Source organism: Hypomesus transpacificus, unplaced genomic scaffold (genome assembly GCF_021917145.1).
Source record: "Hypomesus transpacificus isolate Combined female unplaced genomic scaffold, fHypTra1 scaffold_51, whole genome shotgun sequence".
In the NCBI taxonomy this organism is placed as follows: domain Eukaryota; kingdom Metazoa; phylum Chordata; class Actinopteri; order Osmeriformes; family Osmeridae; genus Hypomesus; species Hypomesus transpacificus.
In genome coordinates, this window is record NW_025814024.1 from 648,626 (window position 1) to 675,531 (window position 26,906).

Below are 26,906 nucleotides of genomic sequence, written 5' to 3' on the forward strand. Positions count from 1 at the left end.
ACGCTCTTATCCAGAGCGACTTACAGTACTCAAAGTTTCCCCTTCGTTCTTTTGGTGAGAAGTCTCAAGAGCTAGCTACTTACTCGCCGTCATGGAGCCGACCAGTTAAATAGTTGTTTAGCACTAGCGTTGCTACATGCATAATGCAGAAATGATATGTTAGTTGTTGTTATTTTGTGAAGGTGTGAATCATTTTTGGATTAATATTTAATGTAACAAATTATTAACAAATTAACTGTAACAAATTATTAACGAAGGAATTATTACGACCCCCCCCCCCCCCTAAAATTATTGTGGCCTCCTTACTAAGTATTATGCAAGCCATTTCATGCCAGCCTGTCACTGGGTCTAACATTTACAGTATATATGAGGCACAATGTGGTAAGGGCACCACAAATGGCTTAATGCATAACCCCCCCCAAAAGATGGTGGACATGCTGTAACTTAACTTGTCTACTCTTCCATCATGATTGACAGCCAATACAAGTACCAGCGTATTTTGAAGTCAAAATGCATATCCGCTAGGGCTGGGTGGTATGACGGTATATACCGTGCGACGGTAGAAATGTGTCTACCGGGAGAGATTTGGCTATACCGTTTCAACCGCGGTATACTTTATACTATATTTTTGTATTACACGTGTCAATTAAATGTCTGGTTGTTGTATTGTATATAAGCCATCATATCGGTTTCGGCGCATTCTTGCGCATTTGGCGCATTCTTGCGATATTTAGAATTGTAGTTTAACTTCTATTTGATTTGCTATTTTCGTTTGACCTGAAGCACATTTGTGTTGGTCTGACGGAATTTTCGATGTGGAGTATTTTGTTTTTAAGCGGACCACATTCATGCCGATGCTAATTAGCCTACTTATATATTTGATGTTCCACTCTGCAGGTAACCAATTCGATTTGTTGTTCAAGTTTTATGTCTCGCGCTGTAAAATTCTTGTTGTAAAATTACACTGGTGGCGTTGCTGGCATTCTTGATCAAGGATGACTAGTGAAGGCTAACTATTTACTGAGAGTGAGGTCATGCCTGGAATTCGTGTTGACCGAGTTTTAACGAGGTACGCCGAAACCGAAGTTATATGGATAGTGAAAGTCAGACTGATCGCTTTTGCTCATTTAGAAATTTTTGTCGGAGGGCATTACGGATCCGTATTGAGCTGTGAGTAGCTCACCAAGCGGATGGCATGACTGCGCATCAGCCAATAGGAACGCTCGTACTCGTAGTTTTTTTTTGTCTTTTGTTTTTAACTCAAGTGTTGTCTCATGTGAGGCAGTTGTTTTTGTTTGTAATAAATAAATAATAGAGTGTGATGATGTACGGTATGGTTATTTTTGTACCATTTCTTAATTGAATTTACAGAACAATTACTATACCGTGATATCTACCGTGACCGTGATATAAAATTACTCATACCGTGATAGAAGATTTTGGCCATATCGCCCACCCCTAGGGCTGTCACGATAACTACTTTTTGTTGTGCGATATGTTGCACCCAAATTGATTGCGATAAACGATATTATTGCAATTTTCTGACCATTTTATGCCACTGATTACATAATGACAATATAATAGCAGAATAATGCAAGTACACTTTTTTAAAGAACGTTTTATTCTTTAGAATCGGAATGTGAAAAAATATATCCTAAATAAATTAAATAAATAATAAATACACCTTTCTTAACAAAAAAGTGCAAGTTAACAAGAACTAGATCAAAACAAAGTAACATGTTAACAAAGTCAGTTTAGACTTTTAAAGTGTCTCACACAAAGGCACAGATGCATCAACAGGCCATTTCTGCTGCCAGATCAGTTTCTTAATTGTTAAGCAGATTCCGAGAAAGGAACACCAACATGTTTACCTTGTGGGGCTTAAGGCAGGATCTTTAAGGGGTAACAATGTTACCAGCTGTGCTAAACATTCTTTCTGAGCTAGTGCTTGTTGCACAAATGCACATGTATTTTTGTGCTAACTTGGCTATTTGGGGAAATCTGCTATGGTTATCACTCCACCACATCAAGGGATCAGATGATGCATCAACTGCTTCTTCTTGGAGGAACTTGGTCAGCTCCGCATCAGCCTGCACTCTTTTTGGAACCGATGCCAGAGTCTGGTGACTTGTAAGTTGGGTTCTCCTGATCTGGAGAAGGTCACACAGCCTCTTTTTCTTGGTTGCTGGAGGTTCAGATTCAGATCCTTCGCTTACCCCTGCAGCTTTATCGCAGTTCTCACCACTGGCACATTCTCTTTTTAATTCTTCCTCGTTCATGTCTAGTAGTTCTTGCAAGAGCTTTTCTTTGACATCATCCAAGACCTCTGCATCCTCCATGGTACTACGATACCTTGGATCCAAGATGGTGGCCTTTGTCAGAAGGTTTTGGATTTCAGATGGGCTGTATTTCGTTTTCAATACCTTGCACGTTTGCCTTATGTTTGCTGTCAGTGCAGTGTCATTTGGGTCTGGTGATAAGAGTTCGCCTTGAAGAAGTTCCAACACAGGCTTTACTGAGGACACAGTGACATATCTTTCCCCTGAGAGGACATCTGTGAAATCAGCCACTGGCTTGATTGCTGCATTAATGGATTCTAACACAGAAACATCCTGCCAGGTTGGGTTGAGGTGGCCATGTTTTCGATCTTCAACCAGGACACGTCTTATGGCTGGGAGTTGCTCTAGGACCCTCTCTATCATTTTTTGCTTGGTACCCCATCGTGTGGCGACATCCTGTGAAAATATAACATTGTTTTTTTTTTCATTAGTTTGTCTATTCTAACATTATACATCAAATACTACTTTTACTAGTAGCACTTTCACAAATAATAATTTTACATGGTTATTAAAATGTAACCAATTATTTAATACATACAACAGGCCCCAAAGTAAGTAATAATAAAAAAAAAGTTGATATTTACCCTTTAAATATGTTGTGTTGTATAACAAGTTATCATCACTCACCAGTACTAGATTGTGTTGGGGGACATTGGTTTCAGTCTGTGCCTTCCTCAGGTCTCTCTTCTTTAGCCAGCTCAGGTTGAAGGTGTTGACAAGATTCCTACAAAGTCCCATGGCACGCGCTGTGCGATCCTTGTCACTGTCCAGTCCATGGGAAACAGCCAAATGGAGGTTGTGTCCAAAGCAATTAAGCCACGGCCAGCCAAGATTACGTATTGCAGCCACAATGTTTGCACCGTTATCTGTAGTTATACAGGCCATTTTGTGTTCATCCAATTCCCAGTCTGCTAAAGCAGACTGAAGGGCTTCAGCAAGTACATCCGCAGTGTGGTTCTGGGGTATGTATCTGGTCTCTAAACACTTTGACTGCAGAGTCCAGTCAGCAGTTATGTAGTGTATGGTCAAGCTCATATAAGGCGTCATATTTGAGCTTGACCACATATCTGTAGTGGCAGAGTAAAATTAGATGTCTTTCATCTCCTTCAGAATCTCGTCTTTTACTTTGATGTACAATGATGGAATGGCAGTTTGAGAGATGTACGTTTTCTTTGGCAATTCGTACTGTTTGTCAAACGTTTGCAGCATATTTTGAAATGCTGGTTTTTCGACTGTATTTAATGGCTGCATCTCTTTAGCAATATAGCGAGTTACGCTATCTGTGAGTGTGCGCCATTTCGCGCTATCGCGTTTGTATTTGGACTGTCGAGAAAAGGCATCTGCAACAGATAACTGTCTGGGCGACCCCGCTCCAGCTGCAGGTCTTGTTCCCAGGTTCAAAAACTGGGTGGGATGGTTGTGTTTTAAGTGAGATTGAAGGTTGGTTGTGTTGCCTCTTTTCGTTGAGACTGTTTTTGAACAAAGTCGACATACCGGCTCGTTTAAGTTAATTGGCTCTCCTCTCTCGTTCGACTTAAAGCCAAAATGTTCCCACACCGGAGCTGAGGATTGCGGCTTTGTAACCAAGTCCATTTGGACTTATTGTTGTTAACTTATTCCTGCTAACTTATTCTTGCTAACTTATTCTTGCTAACTGGTTGGTGATGTGACGAAACAGTAGCCTACACTTCTTAAGACAGTGGGTTCACGCCTTCTCTTTACCTGTCGGTGTCCGCTCTGTGTATGCGCTGCCTGAGCCCCGCCTCCTCTTTCGACAAGGAGACAAAACTACAGGGGCAGTCCGATTGACTAAGATGTTGGTAACATTCATTTTTATGTAAAAAGTTATGTAAAAATGAATGCAATATATCGCAGCATCAAAAATCATCGCGTTCATTTCCATATATCGTGCGATAAGTCAATATATTGACTATCGCGACAGGCCTACCCACCCCTAATATCCGCTACACAAATTGTGTACAGGTTGGCAGGTCTGCTTATTGATAGAACGGCAGGGACGGACTGGAAGTAAAAATAGGCGCTGGACTTTGATCCAGACCGGCCCACCAGAACCGGTCCCGTATACGCCACCACACCCAGCGCCTTGCTAATGCATGCAAATTCTGTCTGATGTGATGCTAGTTAGGGACTTCCATGGTTAATGCGAGCGCGCATAGCGCGCGAGCAAATTTTTTTGCCTGATTTGAGCGGAAAAAAAATTGGGGAGCTTGAAACAAACATAACCGTTTGTCCAATTGGTAAAACGTTGTCTAGTGAAGGTAATTACATTTTCTTAGCCTGGTTTTCCATCTTTATATTGTCTCAAATTAGCTTTTCTGTCAGCGTCACAGTTGTGTGTAAGCGGCATTAAGGACTGCATACGTTCATTTGGGATTTTCCACCGGAGCTTTAGCTAGCTGGCTAACGTTGCGTTCTCTTCTGCTGTGTTCAATGACTCAATTCATCAAGCTGTAGCTAACGTTAGCTAAGTCTATGTCAACAGAGCTCCTGGGTAACTAAACTTAAATATACCAGAAAATATAAAAATGATTGAAACCATCATTCACCAAATTCAGTCAAGTAAATCGCCGAGGCCAGGAGTGCTTTCAGCTTCTGATGGTGGTCTGCACTGGTGATTAGGGGTGGAACGGTACACTGAAGTCACGTTTCGGTTCGTACCGCGGTTCAGACATCACGGTTCGGTACGAGTTCGGTACAATGGGGGGAAAAGCAAAACAAAAATGCAGAAGCAGGGCTCCAGACTAACTACTGTACATGCAAGTCTTAGCTAAATGTATGATGCACTTGTCGATCAGTCCTCCTACACCACAACACAATAGGCTACTAGCTGAGCAACAGCGCAAACACAGGCAGGGGGATACAGTAGCAGCAACGCCGGCCCTGGTCCCTTACATATACAACAAAACATGGACGTTGATGGAGCGCGAGTTGTCAGCTGCACCCTCCGTTTCACTAACGACTAATGGTTGGACTTCTCGTGCTACCGAAAGCTACCTCACGGTGACTGCTCATTTTATTGACTGAGTGGGAAATGAAAGCGTCAGTTCTACAGACACGGCCCCTGTATGAGCAGCACACAAGCACTCACCTAGCTGAGAAGCTACAGAAGATCGTGGCAGAGTAGAAACTAGAGAGGCCTGGAAATTAGGAATTTATTGGGTGTGTACAACATCAGCACACGTTAGCAACAACTCATAGATACTACGCTCTGGATAAAAGCATCTGCTAGACTAAATGCACGTTCTAGTAAGACAGCAATATCAGCGAGCCCTCAGCATTAGTACCGCAGCTAAAAGTCTAGGAAAGTTTAGGCTATTTTTGGCAATACTTAAACTACGAACATTCATATTTAGCACTAGCGTTGCATAGGCTACGTCTTTAGTGCTGCTGCTGCTGCTAGCTATCTCTGACTCACTCAGGCACAGCTCGGCTACACAGGTGGCGGCACCAATCAGTTTCAGAGCTAAGGCGGGGCTACAGATTGTCCCTAAAGAACACGAATATCTTACAGTAGTTCTGCATTACATTAATTAATTTGCACGAGAGTTTTATACATCTTTATACCGTGTATTCTCCGTGCAATTTCACAAGCCGAACGGTGACGGTTCGGTACGAATACATGTACTGTTCCACCCCTACTGGTGATGCAAGGACCTTTGCGTTAATATTTCCATGCACTCGCGCTCCCCTCTGACACGCGCACCTGTTCGCAGTTCACTGAATATGAATACCACCCCCCCCAAAACAATTTCTCATCGAATCTACACGATTCACGTAGGTCACCTATTTTGGTTTCAAAACGGCGATTTTCGCCGAAAGGTGAGGGATTTTCATGTCTGTTAATTGTAACTTGTTTAACTACATGCTCTTATGGTTCTTCCCTTTGGCACTTATTTTGGTTGTTCACAATATGTGCTTCATGTTTTGGCTACCCGCAATGTTTTTGGGGCTATCTTGTTGTTATCAGTGACCTATGCACTTTGTAAAGCTCTCTCTTGGAAGTCGCTTTGGCTAAATGAATAAATGTAAATGATGTATAATATTTTAGATGTGATTTTTTTTTACTTGTATAGCCCCTTTCACAAGTGCAATTATGTTGATAGGACACTAACTTATTTTGTGCTTCATTTTCAGGGCCAAGAGACAGGACCTGCAGCGGGGACTGGCAGAAGATTTTATTCACTGTTTGGCACTTTACTTGAAATAAAATGACTGAATGTTACATGGAAATGCTGCCTCGTTTATGATTAGCTTGAGTTAGGCTACACATCACACAAACATTATCCTCCTAAAGTTGGCTACCATGTAGCCTATTATCCAAGAACAAGTAGCATTTTGGTCAAATGACCTGCTTATGAACCGCCCCAATATAAGCAGTAGAATTGAGAAATGTAGGTTATGTAATTAACGTTGCAGTTACAGACTGGCAACGTCACGAAATTACGTTGCTAGGAGGTCGCTGTTACCGAATGGCAATGTCATCAAATTACGTTGCTAGGAGGTCACGGTTACGGACTGGCAACGTCACAATTTACTTTGCTAGGAGGTCACGGTTACGGACTGTTAACGTCAGAAGATTACTTTGCTAGGAGGTCGCGGTTACGGACAGGCAACGTTACTAAAATTACGTTGCGGTTACGGACTGGCAACGTCACAAGATTACGTTGCGGTTGCGTTTTGGCGTCCCACAGATGCACGGTCTTTGGCGACGTTGCGGCAATGTATGTTTGGTCATCAAATGACGTTGTGGCAACGTAAGGGCAACGTAACTGTGTTAGCTGGGTATATTCCTGTTCTACTATTGTAGCCTACTGTGTTCTATGGCACAGTGGCCGATCACTGGCGCAAACTGGGACATTAATTAACTCAATCTTATACGAAGAAACCAAGAGGCTAAACTGACCAGTACAACTGTGCATGTAGCCATCTGTCTCACACAAAATGTAACAAAACGTAGGCTATATTGCGGAACGTTTATGGTTGTAAAAGGGATTAAAACATTGAATTTCGTTATTGAAATGCGTTAGTATTTTGAGTTTTTATCCTGACATAATATTACCGACTGTAGAAGCTACTAAATTAAGAATTAATGTATTAAGTTATGATCTTTCTGTTTCAATATAAACAATATATACCATTAAAATAGGTCATAGTCATAGATTATAATGACCACACATCTGTCCGGCCCGGGCTTCCAGTTCCACGCCCTGCTACGTCGGCTGCCTAGTACCACTGTCGTTAACAAGGTGGAGATGTAGCACAGAACAGACGCATGATGCTACTACTAGGTTGCACTCTCACAACAATGATCATACAGCAGCATGCATTTTCGAAAGGCAACAGACGCCAGTAAGTAGATAAGGCAGCCTCACTGTGAAAAGCTAATGACCGTAGGCTAGTTAGCTAGCTACAGTACCTAGCAAGCTAACGTCAACAGGTCTGTCTGACACGGCAACAGAAGCAGGGAGCCAATTGACATTAGCCTATAGCTCTGTATATAAGCCAGCTAGCTAGGTATAGCTAAAACATTTACAGTTAAAAAAATACTCTTAAGTAGCATTAACAGTGATATCTTGTCAAAAGGTGACAAAGGTGACAACAGTGCAAAACGTCCCTAACCAACTAGCACAAAATGCAGAGCATTGGATCTGGTTACACACCACCTAGCTAATCAGTTTAACCGGCAAACCGTTTTCCATGGAATTTAAACTCTTTCAGAAAGCACAAATTCTTACCCAAGTCTTGGATTCGGATTTCTGAGGAATCCGGGATTACCTTCTTTAATTAAACCCGCGGTGTCATGGGGCTACTTTTTAAGAAAGAAATGTGTTAAGATAACGCTCCCTACACACCACTAGAGAAAGGAGAATGCAGAAATGTGACGTCTGGTCCGGTTTGATGACAAACCGCGCACGTGGAGGGTTGGATTGTGGGAAATGAAGTCAAAGTGTCTCTCTCCAATGTGCTTAAAGTGGCTGAAAAGCAGAACTGAAAATGAGTTTTAAGTTAATCACACACCACAGAAGAATGTGTTGTTAACTACACATCCAAATTCGAAAAACGGGTGAGAACTGTTCAACAGTCTATCTCTAAATTTCTGTGCAACAACGTTTTGCGCTTTGCACATGCTTTCAGCAACTCATTTCACAAGCATATAATTTACTGACAAGCAAATCATGGGATTTTCTTTACAGCACCTTTAATACGTCAAAGCCAGACAGGGTTGTTTTCTAGCCAAATTGTATGGCGGGCGAAAAAGGCCACAGAGAACCTGCCTAAGGAGACTGTCGTGTGAGATCTATTTCTGGATAAGTTGCCTATATGTCATCACATTGTTGTGGAAAAATCATCACACTGTTGTAATTATGAAGATGGGTAATGATTATGGATTTATATGATTGAAAAGTAAACTCTAAATCACCTTTCTAGTATATGGTATATTACTGTAAACCATATGCAAAGCTGTTGAATGATTATTTTTACCCCTAAAACAGGGCTGGACTGGCCATCTGGCATACCGGGCATTTGCCCGGTGGGCCGACGCACTTTTGGGCCAAATCGCCGAATCGACTTCCAAGAGAGAGCTTTACAAAAGAGCATAGGTCACTGATCATAACAATGAGGTAGTCCCAAACATTGCAAGCAGCCAAAACATGAAGCATACATTGTGAAAAAAACTAAACAAGTGCCAAAAGGGAAGACCCATAAGAGCACGCAGTTATACAAGTTACAAATTAAAACAACATGAACCACAAAAAGTGCAGGACTGTACCTGTAGAAGAACAATCAACAGTAAAATATTTCACAGCGAGTACAAGACTTAACTTCCTTATAACTAACCTACAAGAGCAACAACTCACTCAATAAGAGTCATTGTGATCCTGGAGGAAACTAACATCAGGTCCAGCCAAGCATTCCTAAGTGCCGATGTACTCCAGGAACAAGTGCGTCTTGAGCCTTTTCTTGAAGGTGGGGAGACAGTCAGTGTCCCTGATGGAGGTGGGGAGCTGGTTCCACCATTGGGGGGCCAGGCAGGAGAAGAGCTTGTGTTGGGACCGGGCGGTCTTGAGCGGTGGGACCACCAGGCGGTTGTCTGAAGAAGACCGTATGTGACGGGTGGGGGTGTAAGGTTGCAGGAGAGACTTGATGTAGTCGGGTGCAGTCCCCTTCACTGCTCGGAAGGTCAGTACCAGGGTCTTGAATCTGATACGGGTGTTGATGGGTAGCCAGTGGTGAGAGATGAGGAGCGGGGTAACATGGGAGCGTCTGGGTAGATTGTAGACCAGGCGGGTCGCTGCGTTCTGAATCCTCTGAAGAGGGCAGGTTGCACATGCTGGGAGACTAGCGAGCAGCGAGTTGCAGTAGTCCAACTTGAAGAGGACCAGTGCTTGGACTGGGAGCTGGGTGGAGTGCTCAGACAGGTATCTTCCGGATGTTATAGAGGGTGAATCTACACGACCGGGAGACTGCAGCAATGTGGGCCAAACATGAAACTTGAAGAAGAGGGGACTGAGCTGAATGAAAATTGTAAAACTTTTTACCATGCAGTTGTAGGGGCTGCCATAGACTCCAATGGGAGAGGAAGATGATTTACAATAACTAGAACATGCATTTCCTGCAAAAAATGCGTTGGAATGCTGAAATCTGATTTTATTTTATGGCTGAAAATACAGAAATGAGAAAATACCCGCAAGCTGAAATTAATTAAAAAAATGTGTGAGTCACACTAAAGAGGCAGTGTGGTAGCTGAACTGCATCATCTAACAAAGGTAAGTGCTTAAAAACTATGTGGGAGAATACATTTGAACGTTGTGAAGCAATCGAAGAAATAGTTACATTTCAAGAGGCAGTGTGAAGCTGAACTGCATCAACAAAGCAAATTTAAAAGCAAAGAGCTTAAATAGCCAACAATGCAGGAGAAGCTGAAAGCTGAACTGTTAAACAGAAGAAGTAGGCTAGCTAGTCGTAACAAGAATATTATAGTTTTAACAGCTGAAATTATAGTTGGGGTAGTAATATCAGTGGCAGATGTATCATTAAGTGTGTTTACTCGGCTTTCTTAGTAGGATTCAATGTGTTGATTGAATGAAACATACAGCAGTAGGGCCGATAAAGGAAGACACGGCGACACTTTGTTGCAGAAGGATGATGGTGCAAGTTTTGTCCGTGGAGCATACAACGATTAACGAAAAGAATCATGTAGACGTGTTTGAGTAATCGCATAACTAACTACAGAGGGTTAGCCTGACGTCATACTCATAATTCTAGTCAGAATATGAGTCTGATAACTCTCCGTTGGCCTGTGACTATGGGGCGTGTTTCAACCGAACTCGTAAAACAAATGCCTCTTCGCTCTATTGGATAGACCTACAACCGTAATACAGTGCCCTCCAAAAGTATTGGAACAGTGAGGCGAATTCCTTTATTTTTGCTGTAGACTGAAAACATTTGGGCTTGACATCAAATAATGAACGTGAGACCAGAGATCAACGTTTCAGCTTTTATTTCCAGGTATTTACATCAGGATCTGATGCACAACTAAGAAAATATCACATTTTGTTTGAATCCACCCATTTGTCATGTGATCAAAAGTATTGGAACAGATATACTTAAAACATATTTAAGTGAATAAGACTTAATATTTAGTTGCAAATCCTTTGCTTTCAATAACTGCAGCAAGTCTGTGACCCATTGACGTCACCAAACTTTTGCATTCTTCCTTTTTGATGCTTTCCCAGGCTTTCACTGCAGCCTCTTTCAGTTGTTGTTTGTTTTGTGGGGTTCCTCCCTTCAGTCTCCTCTTAAGCAGGTAAAATGCATGCTCTATAGGGTTTAAGTCTGGAGATTGACTTGGCCAGTCTAATACCTTCCATTTCTTGCCCCTGATGAACTCCTTTGTTGTTTTGGCAGTGTGTTTTGGGTCGTTATCTTGCTGCATGATGAAGGCTCTGCCAATCAGTTTGGTTGCATCTTTCCTTAAATTGGCAGACAAAATGTTTCTGTAGACTTCCGAGTTCATTTTGCTGCTGCCATCATGTGTTACATCCTCAATGAAGATTAATGAGCCCGTCCCAGAAGAAGCCATGCAAGCCCAAGCCATGACATTACCTCCACCGTGTTTCACAGATGAGCTTGTGTGTTTGGGATCATGAGCAGTTCCTTTCTTTCTCCAAACTTTAGCCTTTCCATCACTTTGGTAAAAGTTAATCTTTGTCTCATCAGTCCATAAAACTTTGTCCCAGAATTTTTGAGGTTCATCTCTGTACTTTTTGGCAAATTCCAGCCTGGCCTTCCTATTCTTCTTGCTAATGAGTGGTTTGCATCTTCTGGTGTAGCCCTTGTACTTTTGTTCATGAAGTCTTCTGCGAACAGTAGATAGTGATACCTTCACTCCTGCCATCTGGAGGTTGTTGCTGATCTCACTAACAGTTGTTTTAGGGTCTTTCTTTACAGCTCTCACAGTGTTTCTGTCATCAACTGCTGATGTTTTCCTTGGTCTACCTGTTTGACGTCTGTTACTTAGTACACCAGTAGTTTTCTTCTTCTTCAGGACATTCCAAATGGTTGTACTGGCTATGGCCAATGTTTCTGCAATGGCTCTGATTGATTTTCCATCTTCTCTAAGACTCACAATTGCTTGTTTTTCACCCAAAGACAGCGCTCTGGTTTTCATGTTGTTTTCACCTCTGAATACAGTCTGCATAGACAAAACCTATCTTACCCAATCTGAACCTGAGTGTAGACATTCAGTGGTATTTATTGATTGAATAATGTATTTAATAGGACACACCTGGGCAACAAAACACACCTGTCAGTCACATGTTCCAATACTTTTGCTCACGTGACAAATGGGTGGGTTCGAACAAAAAGGTGATATTTTCTAATTTGTGCATCAGATCCTGATGTAAATACCTGGAAATAAAAGCTGAAACGTTGATCTCTGGTTTCACATTCATCGTTCGATGTCAAGCCCAAATGTTTTCAGTCTACAGCAAAAATAAAGGAATTGGCCTCACTGTTCCAATACTTTTGGAGGGCACTGTATATGTTGTTTGTTGAAAACGTATTCAACCCAAGCGCTCTTTGGTGACGTTGTTGATTACGTTACTGTTGATCATCTGTCCATCATCGTATAAAGCCCGCCCTGACAATTTCATTGGTCCGAACAGCTCCTGTTCGGACATAGTTTTTCCCCAAACGTGCCCCCCCAGACCCAACTTCCCGACCAAATTTATTTGTGGGCGGGGATAAGTTGGCCTGGCAGCCAGGCTAAGAGAGGGTACACTTTCTGGGGAAATTGTAGGGTGTGCTCGCTTGCGTCGGTTGCAGGTGGGTCCGTCCCCTTAAGTTTTTCCCTTCTAATGGTATTTTCAAGCATTTAGGTTACTCATAATTCATTGAGAACTCCCTTTGAAACAAGCGAACCCCCTTTGAAACAGGCCACTGTAACAACGGTAGTATTTCAGGATGGAATTGCGATTCAAACAGCTAACTGAAAATATGCCCCCAAAAACGTAAATAAGTTTGACATTAATTTAGGGGGAAATGGCTGATTCAAAAGAAGTTTGCTACAAGCAAGCTGCTGTTGCTAGCCAAACGTCACTGAGGGGATTGTTCATAGACATATGTCTATGGGATTGTTTGAAAGCGCCAGAAAAGAGAATGTTTCTTTTGACATAAGGTTTAGGCTGTGGCATTGAAGACAGCGACAAACCACACAAGCTTGAGTTTAAATACGTTATTTAATGTGACATTACTTACTGTACATGCAAGTCTTGATTTGCTTAAATGTAGGCTACATGTGCTGCTAATACTCCACGGCACGATACTGGCTGTACAACAGCACATTTATGCACGTTGTATCCATGCGTCGTTGCTAACGTGATCTGACTTGGTGACGTAGCACTGAGTACCCTTTATTGACTAAAGGCACTTTTTGCCACAAAAACATTGTAACCTCCTAAACCGTGCAACGGAACGTAAATCCCAATAGAAGCAACGCAATCGTGACCAAGACAAACATTTTGACAGCAACGTTGTCTATGTAGTCCAAATATTGACTGATCCTTATAGGGGCGCAAAAATAAACAATAATAAATAAATATGTATGTGAGGGAACAATGGTTGTGCTCGCCGAAGGCGTGAGCACACCCAATTACACATGTATACGGAGTAATCGTATTATTCAATAGTATGAACCTGCAGAGCCGGAGACCCCGGAGGCCCCGGAGAGCTGCAGTTTCAGGACCGCAGTTTCAGGACCGCAGTTCTAGGACCCTGACAGCGCCACCTAGCGAATTGGAAGTCAGTGTCACTAGATCGCAACAAGATATTTCATAGATGTAAAGATCCAGTGTAATTTGATAAAATTAAGTAAGCAAATTAAGGAAGGTAAAATAGTCTAAAGAAAAGGTGGAAAATATATAAATGTGTTAAAATGAAGTAGGCTTAAGAAAATTAAGGAAGCTAAAATAGCCTAAAGAAAAGGTGAAAAATATATCAATATGCAATCAAAACATTGATCAGATAAGTGGATCAGGGGCCTATTCCATAAAGGCCGCTCAAAAAAGCTAGACTGTAAAGTCCTAAACCAGATTCGAATAAGTTTAATTAGTCAAGCGGGGCTTAAGCGGTTCCATAAAGGCCAATTTCAGCTCACGCAGTCCTACTAATTCAAGTCAGATTTACGTAGTCGAGCTAATTGCGCGTGCACCCTATTTTTTAACAGCCCGAGAGGTAAAACATGGATCATACAATCCACCACGGCAAAAGCAATGCACACGGCCACATGACTTCTTCCAGAAAGAACGTCCCCTTTAAATCGTGTACAATGACAGCTCCTTCATCCACCGCTTCAATCAAAGTAAAATGACACGCCATGATAGATGTCATGAACGATAAGACCTTCGTTGATTAATTACCCTCTAAACTAATCTAAATTGACTTTTTAGACAAGTTCGAGTTCGAACTACGTTGAGGTAGCTTTATGGAACCGAATGAACAAGAAATTAGTCCGACTAACTGACATAAGTCTGGCTTATTCGGTAAACTCGCTTTATGGAACAGGCCTCAGATCAACTTTCATATTGCTGTAAATACTGCACATGCCTGTGTGCATGCTACTTTTTGGATGTGTCTGACACCACAAAGTTCTGGAAAAGTGAAGTTATATTCTATTCTATTTGCTATGGTTTTTGCAGTCACTCAATCTCAACCACAAATGTGTAACGTTAGAGAGGCAAGACAGAAGGTTGACTCTCAGGGCAGATTCAAGATATACATTGTTTATTTTGAATAATTGTCAAACAATGACAATCACCCCTCCATATCACTCGATCGCCTCCATATCACTCCATCTAGACCTCCATTTAACTTCATTCTTTAAATATAGCTGCAAGCAGCAATGAGGTGTCCAAGCCGGTTAAGCAGGTAAAATGAACGAAAAACTTTTTAGACATTTTAGAACAGGGTTCTGAGTAAATGCAGCTTTGAATCCATCAAAGATTTGCTGAGATACGACCCAACTTCCTGTTTGCCGGCTTTGCCGCAGATTTTGATTGGCTGTACCGATCAAACCGTTTTGAAAATGTTAAATAATGTTGATAGTTTGTGTGAGGATTAAGCCTAGTTTATACTAAAAAAGTGTCGCTCAAGCTGCTGCATTTATACTTCGGCAAACAGTCGCCTGTGCTCAAGGTTCGCAAGACGTAAACAGAATCATTTTACCGTTACATTCATAGCCATGGTTACATTGTTAACGCTTTGTAGCCTAGGTGATCAATCGAAGAAAATGTCTGCAGCTAATTTGAGAGAGGGAGAGAGAGGGGTTGGAGGAATAATAGAGACCATTTCAGTGGAGGAGGAATTTGATTTATTAGAGGAAGAGGAATTACTAACAGAATTGCTGTTAGCGAGAGAGCACAGAAGGGAGAGACGATGGTGTGTTCGTCCTCTAAACAGGAGTCGAGAGAGCCAGGGAGAGTATCAGCTCGTAAAGCAGATGAGGGAAATTGACCCAGAAATGCACTTCAGATATTTCAGAATGTCAGCCAGTAGGTTCGACGATTTGGTCCACCGCATCCGTCCCTACATCCAGCGTGCCAGCACCCACTCATCACCTGTTACTGTAGCAGAGAGGTTGGCCGTCACACTCCGTATCCTGGCTAGCGGGGGCTCACAACAGAGTGTGGCTGCTAGCTACCGACTAGGGTCGGCCACAGTCTCAAGTATCGTGTCCGAAGTTTGCCAGGACATACACACGGCACTGAAAGATGAGTTCATCCCCTACCCATCCAGAGCTGGGTTCCAGGAGATTTCAAGGGATTTCTGGCGGATGTGGAACTTCCCCAACTGCATCGGTTGCATTGACGGGAAGCATGTGCAGATCAAAGCCCCTCCATCCGCCGGCAGCGAATATTTCAATTATAAAGGAACACACTCCGTGGTGTTGATGGCAGTTTGCGATGCCCAGTACCGTATTACCATGCTGGACGTTGGAGCCTACGGGCAGAGCGATGGGGGGATTTTTCAACCCAGTCGGTTTGGGCACGGGCTTCTCCAGGGGCCACTCGATCTTCCTCCGCCAGCCGATCTTCCTGGAAGTACAGTGCCCATCCCACACACCTTTTTGGGAGATGCTGCTTTCCCCCTACACGCAAATCTAATGCGTCCCTACAGTAAGATTCCTGTTGTTTCTGGCCTCACGTTGAAAGCACAAAGTACAGCACCTCGTGAGGCTCTTCTGATTGTGCACCGGTAAAACTATCCTAACGGCAACAATTAAATAATTCCCAATAAGTCGCAAGCGGAACGAAAAATTGGTTCCTCCTTTAGGCTAAATAAAAGGACATTTCTTGTCAGGAAATGTATTACTTATTTATTCGAATGTTTATGCTGAACATGTACCTATTTATTGACCCTTAAACCCAAATATGGACTGAAATATTCTCTAATAAATCTCAAAATATGACAGTGGTCTCTGATGAAAATCATACAAAGCATTGTGTCTCTTGTCTAATACTTCTATATGCAGGTACCAATCTTGACGAAGGAAAAAAAATCTACAACTACAGGCACTCAAGAGCCAGGAGGGTGATCGAAAACACCTTTGGAATCATGTCTGCGCGATGGAGGGTCCTAGGTCGGCCCATCGAGTTCCATCCAAAGAAGGTGGTTGATGTGGTCAATGCCTGTGCGGCTCTCCACAACTACCTGTGTTACACAGACGCTGCAAACTCCTTGGCCACTAGGTATTATTATAAATTCAGGTGTAATTGCAGCAACAGGAATCAAATAGGAATCAAAGATCTTTAAAAGTCTAGCCTTGTTATACTTATATAATCCAACTCATCACCCTGTATAATGTGTGTTTGTACATATTTCATCTGTCAGGTATATCTCACCAAACTTCACTGACACAGTGTCAGCAGCTCAGGAGATCCAGCCTGGGGAGTGGAGACGGGTGGTTGCCGGGGACAATAAGCTCATGGGTATTGGGCGTCTGTCAAACGCGAGGGCATCCCAAGCTGCCGTTGCCACCAGGGATGACCTCAATATGTTTTTTCAATCACCACAGGGTCAGGTACCCTGGCAGCTTGACCACATCAGAAGAGGTCTCCTCAATCCCCACCCGCCACAACAATAACTGCAATAATAAATAATAATATACTGCAATAATAAATAATAATATATATCTCATCAAAATCTTTTGATTTCTTTTTTTATTGTGAGACTACTCCTCTGTATTTTGCCCTGCGTGCTCCATCTCAAATAGGAGTTTGTGTATGGCAAACTTTGCTTCGCTCTTCTTCTGTGGAGGCAGTTTTTGGAGCATGCTGGCCACCATGTTGCCAAAAACACTGTCCTCGTTCTCTGCTCTGGCCTGTCTCTCCTCCCGGATCCTCCGTAGCTCCTCCAGCCTCTGCAGGATTGCCTCTTCTGAGCCTTTCCTCTTTCGGCGCTGAGATGGCTGTGAAGGAGCTGGCCGTGTAGAGGCTGGCTGTGATGAAGCTGGCTGTGATGAAGCTGGCTCTGCTGTGCTGATCCCAGAGAAGAGTGCATCCAGGTCTTCCCTGTTAATAGTAGTTTCTTAATTCTCTGACTAGGACGCAATGGAAAATATTGTAAAGTTTCAAGCCTTAGCATAAGCATTGTATAGGCTATTGAATACCACATTGAGAGGAAATGTAATTTTGGTATGATTCCAATCATTTCGAGCATTGTGCCTCATTTCAGATTGCTTAGATTGTGTATTTAAAGGGTAAACAAACTAGTAGCTTTAATGTTGCTGCCCCTGCCATATGTAATGTGTGACTGCAGCATAATGACACAATCATAATACTCACTGTCACCTCCTCTGTCTATGGAAAGTTTGTCATGGTGTTGTTGGTGAGCCTGACAAAGTCGTGCATCCATGAGAGGCTTATATAAATGTCGGGGACACGCTTTCCTTCGGCATCGCCGCTTCTCCCCGCCATCCTCTTTTTTGCCTTGTTATACCTGTACACGTACATGCTACTATTATGAGTGACCTTTATTAAAATAACAACACTATCTATAATAGCTATTTTATTTGTATTCTGACTGTTGTTAGCTTCATTAGCCACCACCAGGAGGAATTTAACGTTAGCTCTACCTGTCGCGCAGTTTCTTCCACTGGGCCTTGCACTCCACTACTGTCAAGCCAATCGTTTGTGAAATCTCCCCATGAGTTTAGTAGCACTTGATGATCTTTATAAAATGGCAGAGAGGCATTATAAAGGTGCGGATATTTTCTAACTTGCTCCGCCAATCTCTCCTCTATTCCTTCCATCATAAACATTTGTTGGAAAACAGCTGTTGGAAAACAGCTGTTGAGCGCTCGCTGAAAATTCAAAACAATGAAGTCAACGACGCGTGCCGTCTATCTAGTCAATCACACTTGAGCGACACTATGTGACGACATCAGCGCCAGTAGAAATTTCTCCTGGTAGGCAACGCTTTCAAGCGACGGTTAAAAGTCTCGACCGTGACGCCATTTCTGTCGGCGACCTTTTCAAAAGTGTCTGCGACCTAAGTATAAATTGGGCTTTAGGGATGAGATAAGATTTTAACAATTCCGATTCCTTATCAATTTCTGCTTATCAATTTGATTCCTAATTGATTCTCTTATCGATTCTTTGTGGGCAAGGGGGGGGGGGGGGAAAGAGCACAAACGGGTTTATTGTTGAAATACTGTTTCAGCATTCAAAGTACTGTTCTTTGAATCTTTATTCAACTTCTTTTATTTCTTCTGTGACACCCTTCAGCACCTTCAAATCTTCAGCTATTAAACCGCGAAACTATCAAAGAATTCAGCAGTTTCAGGCTATGACTGCTGTGACTTTTCAGCTTTCTACCTCTTACGTTTGAATTAATATAAATCAATATTCATCATATTTTATACATGGTTTTCCAATGGAGTTCTTTTTCAAATCTTAAACTTCTTCAACTTTCAAATCCTTCTTCTTCCTCAATATTTTAGCTACAGCCACCATTTAAACTTTAAAATGTTTACAAAACTCTAGAAAATATATATATATAATATTTATTCATCTTTTTTATATCTATTCAACTTTGTTCAATATCACTGATTATGTTCCATGAGTTTTTCAAATAGTTTCTGAGATTTACATGGGTGTGTATGTGGAGAGCCTAGAGTGCTGACTGAAACGCTTAGAGCTTCGAAATTTGTTTCAAAAAGTATTAAAAATTGGCCAGCATTGCAACCATTTTCAGTCTTCATGCTTCATTTTTGGATCAATAGATAACTAATTTTGTGTTGGTCGTAGACAGTTGTCTGTGGAATCCAACAGACTTACAATTTTTTTCAGAGCCCCACGAAAGCGAGACAAAGTCCAACTCTTGCCCCATAGAGACCAATGCAAATCTGGTGACAAATTCGTCAGAGATAGCAGAAGGAACACGTTTTTTAAACTGCCGGTAGATTAGTATTTCTGTTTCTATAATTTCAGCTACTAAAACTAATATTCTACTTCTTCTACAGTTTAACATTTCAGCTTTCTGCTTCTCCCGCATTGTGTTTTAGCTCTTAGCATTGTTAGATGATGGAGTTTAGCTTCCACAATGCCTCTTTTGTGTGACTCACACATATTTTAAGTTCATTTCAGCTTGCGGGTATTTTCTCATTTCTGTATTTTCAGCATTTAAAAAAAATTAATTTCAGCTTTCAGCATTCCAACGCATTTTCTGCAGGAAATGCACTTTCTAGTTTACATTAATTTTCTTTTATATAATTTTCTATAATGCTGCACACCATATACATTATGTATACATACACATTTAAATGTTTCCGTTGCTCTTCTTCTACACTTCTAGTAGCTACGCTAGCTTAGTTATAGAATCTTCAGTTTTCAGCCAAGGTCAAATCATATAATATGACAGTGTCAAACATCGGCCATTCTGTTAAACAATTAAAATGCTAAGTTCAATGATGGAATAAAAATCGATATGCACAGTCAGGTTTCGACATAAGCGATGGCCCGGGGCCAGTAAAAAGTTACGTCGGGACAGTTAAATAGCAACTCACTGGCCCGATCGGGCCACTGCAAATTATTGATTGAAAAAAAGAAATTTGCATCGTAAAAGTTAACATCCTTCATGTTTTGCTATCTGCTAAATGCATAAATAACTTTGCAGCTCGTGGGGCGCACATTTGGCAAATCAAGAGTTGAGTGAGTGACAAGTGGTTGTCTAATTGTAATTCTCTAATCTCAATAAAATTTTTAACAACTGGTGCGAGACAAAAGTGAAGTTGAAAGCAAAGTAGAGCTATGCATTCAAATGGAAGCAACTTTTTTTATGGAGCTAAGATGCACTGTGTCGTCTGTTGTATGTTCCTGTCTAAAGCAGACAAAAGTGGATCTTTTTTACACAGGCACCGACAATTTTCGAAAAAAATCCCTGACCAGCCATGCTAGCAGACAGCACCTGGTTTGGGTGACAGTTAAGCGTAGGGTTGCCAACTTTCTTAACCCCAAATGAGGGACACTTATTCCCCCCACCCCCCTTTTTTGGCTGATTTCAGCGAAAATAGTTTTTGGAGCTTGAAACAAACAAACGTTTGTCCAATTGGTAAAACGTTGTCTGGTGAAGGTAATTATGTTTACGTTTCTTAGCCAGGTTTTCCATCTTTATATTGTCTCAAATTATAACTTTTAATCTGTCAGTGTCACTGTTGTGTGTAAGCGGCACCAAGGGCTGCATACGTTCATTTGGAATTTTCCACTGGAGCTTTAGCTAGCTGGCTAAGGTTGCGTTCTCTCCTCCTGTGTTCAATGACTCAATTCATCAAGCTGTAGCTAACGTTAGCTAAGTCTATGTCAACAGAGCTCCAGGGTAACTCCTGGGTAGCACAGACTCGGCGCCCTCTGCTGTGCAACTAGCGTGTCCCATCGCAACGTTTGCGTGATTTTAGGTGCGTTTACAGTAGCATATTATTGGCCGGCAAGGCTGTGATTGGAAAACGGGACTGGAGCTGTCCCGGACGGGACAAATCAAAATCACTGATAAATTGGGATGTCCCGGACAAATCGGGACGGTTGGTAACCCTAGTTAAGCGGATGGTTGACAATCCATCTTCCAGGCCGTTGACCATATTGGTTAGGAATTTAAATGCAAATGCCCATCATGTTATTGCACGACTTATAACAACGGCATATCACGTAATTAAGACGGACAGACGTTCGCCTTGTTCCCCCGGGCTATTGAACTGCAGCAGAAGAATGGTGTTGACTTGGGTACTTAGTATCATACTGATGAAATGCAATGGAAGCTTTTATAAATTAGCATTGAGGGACCAGAGGTTTCAGTTTCAGACAGACAGTCGTGCATTTTTTAGGTTAAAAGTCAATTGTTTTGCTGACTATTACCTTATTATTTTTTATCACTAGAAATGTGATTTCATTTGTGTTCTTTTTATATCCAGGATGTGTTTAATAAATGGTTAAACATGTTAACAGAATAACATAACTTATAAGTCTTTGGTTATGTTGTAACAATGATAAATTACAACTTTTGGAGGGGGGGCCAGTAAAAATGGCCTTGGGGCCAGTAAGTTTCAAACCCACTGGCCCTACGTTTTGAAAATCAAAAGTTTTGAAAATCAAAAACCATGTGAAAACAAATGTTTGCTTATTGCAGCGCCACCTAGAGGTGAAATGGCATTACCTATTTGACCTCTTTAGAACAGGGTCCCTCGTCCTCATACCAAGTTTGGTGTCAATGCAGTAAAGAGGTGCTGATATGACCTCACTTCTTTTATGGTGGCTTCTTTGACGACTTTGACTGGCTGTTCCAGTCAAAAGGTTTAGAAAATCATAAAAACATTTGATGTCTTTCGTAAGGCTTGGTCTGAAGATGATCTGTGCCAAATTTGGTGAAGGTTGGACAAACTTTATAGGAGAGTTAGCGAAAAAATGTTATATTCAAAATGGCGGCCACATCAATTCGGCCACATCATTTTGATTGGCTGTAACTAACAAACGATTTCGAAAATCAAAAATCCAAAGGATAACTTTTGTGAGGCTTGGTCTGAGGATTTTTTTACGTTTTGGGTGGCTCTTAAAAGAGTCGTTGTTGTGTGTGCTGTAGCTAGCACAGGAGTCGTCGGAGACCGTCTTGGATGTTTCCCAAGAACACATTGTTTCCAACGTGATCAAGGTGGACACCGTCGGGTCGGTACATCCACACGAAACCGTGTCGTATATGGGGGTGTTGAATGATCCCCATCCCACGGTCGGCCAGGAAGCTAGACACCGCGGCGTTGACTCGACATCTTGCCCTGTCAATACCAGAAGCGCTGGTGCTCCTCTGATACCTCCAGACGCAGCGTTCCAGGATGTCCGAAAACACCAGCAGAGTGTTTGGGAACATCTCCAAGATGGCCCCCAGGTCTCGCTTCATCCGCCTCGTCAGGTGTAGCCCGGTCACTTGGCTGAGGTCGTTTCCCCCGACGTGGAGCACCATTATGTCCGGGCTGGGAAGCATGCCACGCTTCTCAAGGAGCTTAGGTACAAGGTCTGCCTCATGCCCCTCACCCTTACCCATTCAATGTGGCACTCCAGTGCAAGGTCGGGGTACAGTCCGACATCCTCCGCGTCTTGCGCAAGCCAGTATACCAACGAGCTGCCAACGATCCAGACGTGGGGACGACTTTGGTTTTCCATGGTGTGATATGATCCAACATCTGCCTCTAGCTGGCTTCCCGCTTTTCATTACAATCATTACAAGACGGAGGAAAGTAAAATGAGCAAATAGTTATCACCCAGGCCTCTTTGCTTGTGGCGTTTCTGCAGCTGCCTTGCAGTAAAGCAGTTAGCCTAGCCATCTCCCAGAAGTTAACGAGCTGCTAAACTAATGTTCTGCTAGAGATAGTCACGTGAGTTTTCGTGACGTTGGTGACGTTAGTGGCGTCAGTGACTGTGGCTAGCAAGTTAGCCACCATTAGCTTCACTTTTCGCCACAAAAACGTAATTTCTACTTAAACCGTGCAACGGAACGTAAATCCCAATACAAGCAACTCAATTCCTACCAAAACGAAACGTTTGACACTGAGGTTGTCAATGTAGTCCAAATATTAACAAAGTTTTAGGGGGGCAAAAAGAAATAATAACTAGAAAAGGCTGTTCCTGCGAAACATTAGTGAGAATGCTGAAAACCTGAATGGGGATAGCTGACCATGCTAAAAAAGCTGAACATTTTGTAGAAAGTTATAAGCTGAAGCTTCAAAGCGCTCGAAAGGTATTTTAAATAGGGGCTGGAGCTGGACGAAGGCTTAAAACTACAGAGAAGAGAAGAAAAATGCAAATCAAAAAGTGAAAAAAATCAGAAAGAAGAGGAACAATGCATAAAAATTTGAAAATTTAGCAGAAGATTATTTGCTGGACTTTCAAAAGGCCTGAAATGTATGTTACAAAGGACCTGCAGCAAGATGAAGGCAGAAAAGTACAGAAAAGAGAAGAAAAATGCAAAAGTACTGGCAGTTGGAAGGTACTGCTGTGAAAGGTATTTTTGAAAGGACCTGGAGCAAGATGACGGCAGAAAACAGAAGAAAAGAAAAAGAAAAATGCAAAAGAAAAAGGGGAAAATTTCAGAAAGATGAGCTGCAGGAAAATGTGAAAATTGAGCAGAAAACCTGGAGCCGAGTGCACCAGCTGGGCGTAAAAAAGTTGGTCTTAACTCTTACGTCGGTCTTAGCTACGTCCGACTTTGTGATTTGAATTTACACCAAGTACACCAAGCTTGACAGACCAAGGTCGTAGCTACGTCTGGTCTTAAGATGCGCGTCCTTGTGAAAATGCGAAAGTGTCGATCGTTGCCAAGCAACACATTTAAGAGCCTATCAGAGCCAGTCCACGGACATTCTCTGAGCCTATCCGAAGCGCACTTTATAGCTAGCCTATCTCCCTTCAAAACAAGCCATGGATAAAGAAAAAGAAAAGGAAAATACATTTTACTGGTAGAGAAATTAGAAAACATATAGTTTGTATACTGAGAATAGAAGCGTGTTCACGGGGAAATGTATAATAATATCAACACAAACAAACAGAAACAATCAGCTGGAAATCGATCAACAACAAAATAAACAGTGGATTTCTGCTACCACGGACGACTTTCTCGCCTTAATGCCCTTTCCATGTTGCCTATTAACAAGACGCGCTGCATGTCCGATCAAACTAGTGTTAGCCCTAATTAGGCTACCATGGATAGGATATTGGTCCGATTTTCCAACTTACGCCTGCTCCCCACTAGGCGTAAAATGTACACCCAGGTGCAGCACATAAAGGGCTAAAGTCTAACTGGTGCACTAGTCGTAACTTTAAGTTAGTCGTAACTTTCAATTCTACGTCGGACGAAGCGTACGTCCAGGCGTAAGCCCAGCTGGTGCACTCGGCTCCAGTTGCTGAAGTCTGGGTTGAACGAATTTGAAGGTAAAAGGACAACACTGCAATGACTTGAACTTGCTGGAAAAAGGTAGCAACCGTTGGTCATTGGCAACAGACTGGCAACATTTCTAACCTAGAATCTAGGTTTCAGGTTCAAGACGGAGGAGAAACTAATCATGCGTGCCTGCACACCCAGTCCTGTTCAGACACGTTAAAAGTCAATTGTTTTGCTGACTATTACCTTATTATTTTTTATCACTAGAAATGTGATTTCATTTGTGTTCTTTTTATATCCAGGATGTGTTTAATAAATGGTTAAACATGTTAACAGAATAACATAACTTATAAGTCTTTGGTTATGTTGTAACAATGATAAATTACAACTTTTGGAGGGGGGGCCAGTAAAAATGGCCTTGGGGCCAGTAAGTTTCAAACCCACTGGCCCTACGTTTTGAAAATCAAAAGTTTTGAAAATCAAAAACCATGTGAAAACAAATGTTTGCTTATTGCAGCGCCACCTAGAGGTGAAATGGCATTACCTATTTGACCTCTTTAGAACAGGGTCCCTCGTCCTCATACCAAGTTTGGTGTCAATGCAGTAAAGAGGTGCTGATATGACCTCACTTCTTTTATGGTGGCTTCTTTGACGACTTTGACTGGCTGTTCCAGTCAAAAGGTTTAGAAAATCATAAAAACATTTGATGTCTTTCGTAAGGCTTGGTCTGAAGATGATCTGTGCCAAATTTGGTGAAGGTTGGACAAACTTTATAGGAGAGTTAGCGAAAAAATGTTATATTCAAAATGGCGGCCACATCAATTCGGCCACATCATTTTGATTGGCTGTAACTAACAAACGATTTCGAAAATCAAAAATCCAAAGGATAACTTTTGTGAGGCTTGGTCTGAGGATTTTTTTACGTTTTGGGTGGCTCTTAAAAGAGTCGTTGTTGTGTGTGCTGTAGCTAGCACAGGAGTCGTCGGAGACCGTCTTGGATGTTTCCCAAGAACACATTGTTTCCAACGTGATCAAGGTGGACACCGTCGGGTCGGTACATCCACACGAAACCGTGTCGTATATGGGGGTGTTGAATGATCCCCATCCCACGGTCGGCCAGGAAGCTAGACACCGCGGCGTTGACTCGACATCTTGCCCTGTCAATACCAGAAGCGCTGGTGCTCCTCTGATACCTCCAGACGCAGCGTTCCAGGATGTCCGAAAACACCAGCAGAGTGTTTGGGAACATCTCCAAGATGGCCCCCAGGTCTCGCTTCATCCGCCTCGTCAGGTGTAGCCCGGTCACTTGGCTGAGGTCGTTTCCCCCGACGTGGAGCACCATTATGTCCGGGCTGGGAAGCATGCCACGCTTCTCAAGGAGCTTAGGTACAAGGTCTGCCTCATGCCCCTCACCCTTACCCATTCAATGTGGCACTCCAGTGCAAGGTCGGGGTACAGTCCGACATCCTCCGCGTCTTGCGCAAGCCAGTATACCAACGAGCTGCCAACGATCCAGACGTGGGGACGACTTTGGTTTTCCATGGTGTGATATGATCCAACATCTGCCTCTAGCTGGCTTCCCGCTTTTCATTACAATCATTACAAGACGGAGGAAAGTAAAATGAGCAAATAGTTATCACCCAGGCCTCTTTGCTTGTGGCGTTTCTGCAGCTGCCTTGCAGTAAAGCAGTTAGCCTAGCCATCTCCCAGAAGTTAACGAGCTGCTAAACTAATGTTCTGCTAGAGATAGTCACGTGAGTTTTCGTGACGTTGGTGACGTTAGTGGCGTCAGTGACTGTGGCTAGCAAGTTAGCCACCATTAGCTTCACTTTTCGCCACAAAAACGTAATTTCTACTTAAACCGTGCAACGGAACGTAAATCCCAATACAAGCAACTCAATTCCTACCAAAACGAAACGTTTGACACTGAGGTTGTCAATGTAGTCCAAATATTAACAAAGTTTTAGGGGGGCAAAAAGAAATAATAACTAGAAAAGGCTGTTCCTGCGAAACATTAGTGAGAATGCTGAAAACCTGAATGGGGATAGCTGACCATGCTAAAAAAGCTGAACATTTTGTAGAAAGTTATAAGCTGAAGCTTCAAAGCGCTCGAAAGGTATTTTAAATAGGGGCTGGAGCTGGACGAAGGCTTAAAACTACAGAGAAGAGAAGAAAAATGCAAATCAAAAAGTGAAAAAAATCAGAAAGAAGAGGAACAATGCATAAAAATTTGAAAATTTAGCAGAAGATTATTTGCTGGACTTTCAAAAGGCCTGAAATGTATGTTACAAAGGACCTGCAGCAAGATGAAGGCAGAAAAGTACAGAAAAGAGAAGAAAAATGCAAAAGTACTGGCAGTTGGAAGGTACTGCTGTGAAAGGTATTTTTGAAAGGACCTGGAGCAAGATGACGGCAGAAAACAGAAGAAAAGAAAAAGAAAAATGCAAAAGAAAAAGGGGAAAATTTCAGAAAGATGAGCTGCAGGAAAATGTGAAAATTGAGCGGAAAACCTGGAGCCGAGTGCACCAGCTGGGCGTAAAAAAGTTGGTCTTAACTCTTACGTCGGTCTTAGCTACGTCCGACTTTGTGATTTGAATTTACACCAAGTACACCAAGCTTGACAGACCA

General features: G+C 42.3%; 2 protein-coding genes across 5 annotated transcripts in view; both read right to left on the reverse strand.

Annotated features, from left to right (window-relative positions):
* ctif (CBP80/20-dependent translation initiation factor) overlaps positions 1-8,230 on the reverse strand; it is a 152,706-nt gene extending 144,476 nt beyond the window's left edge. For all 4 annotated transcript variants that reach the window (XM_047017237.1, XM_047017236.1, XM_047017235.1 and 1 more), the window contains exon 1: positions 8,096-8,230. The gene's annotated coding sequence lies outside the window, so the exon portion shown is untranslated. The remainder of the gene's footprint in view (positions 1-8,095) is intronic.
* Positions 1,637-4,343, reverse strand: LOC124465462 (E3 SUMO-protein ligase ZBED1-like). Its single transcript, XM_047017239.1, has 2 exons — positions 2,967-4,343; positions 1,637-2,735 (listed from the first exon to the last, which is right to left on the reverse strand). Exons 1-2 carry the CDS (start codon positions 3,402-3,404, stop codon positions 1,896-1,898), a joined length of 1,278 nt encoding a protein of 425 aa, XP_046873195.1. The 5' UTR covers positions 3,405-4,343; the 3' UTR covers positions 1,637-1,895.
* Positions 8,231-26,906: the final 18,676 nt, after the last annotated feature.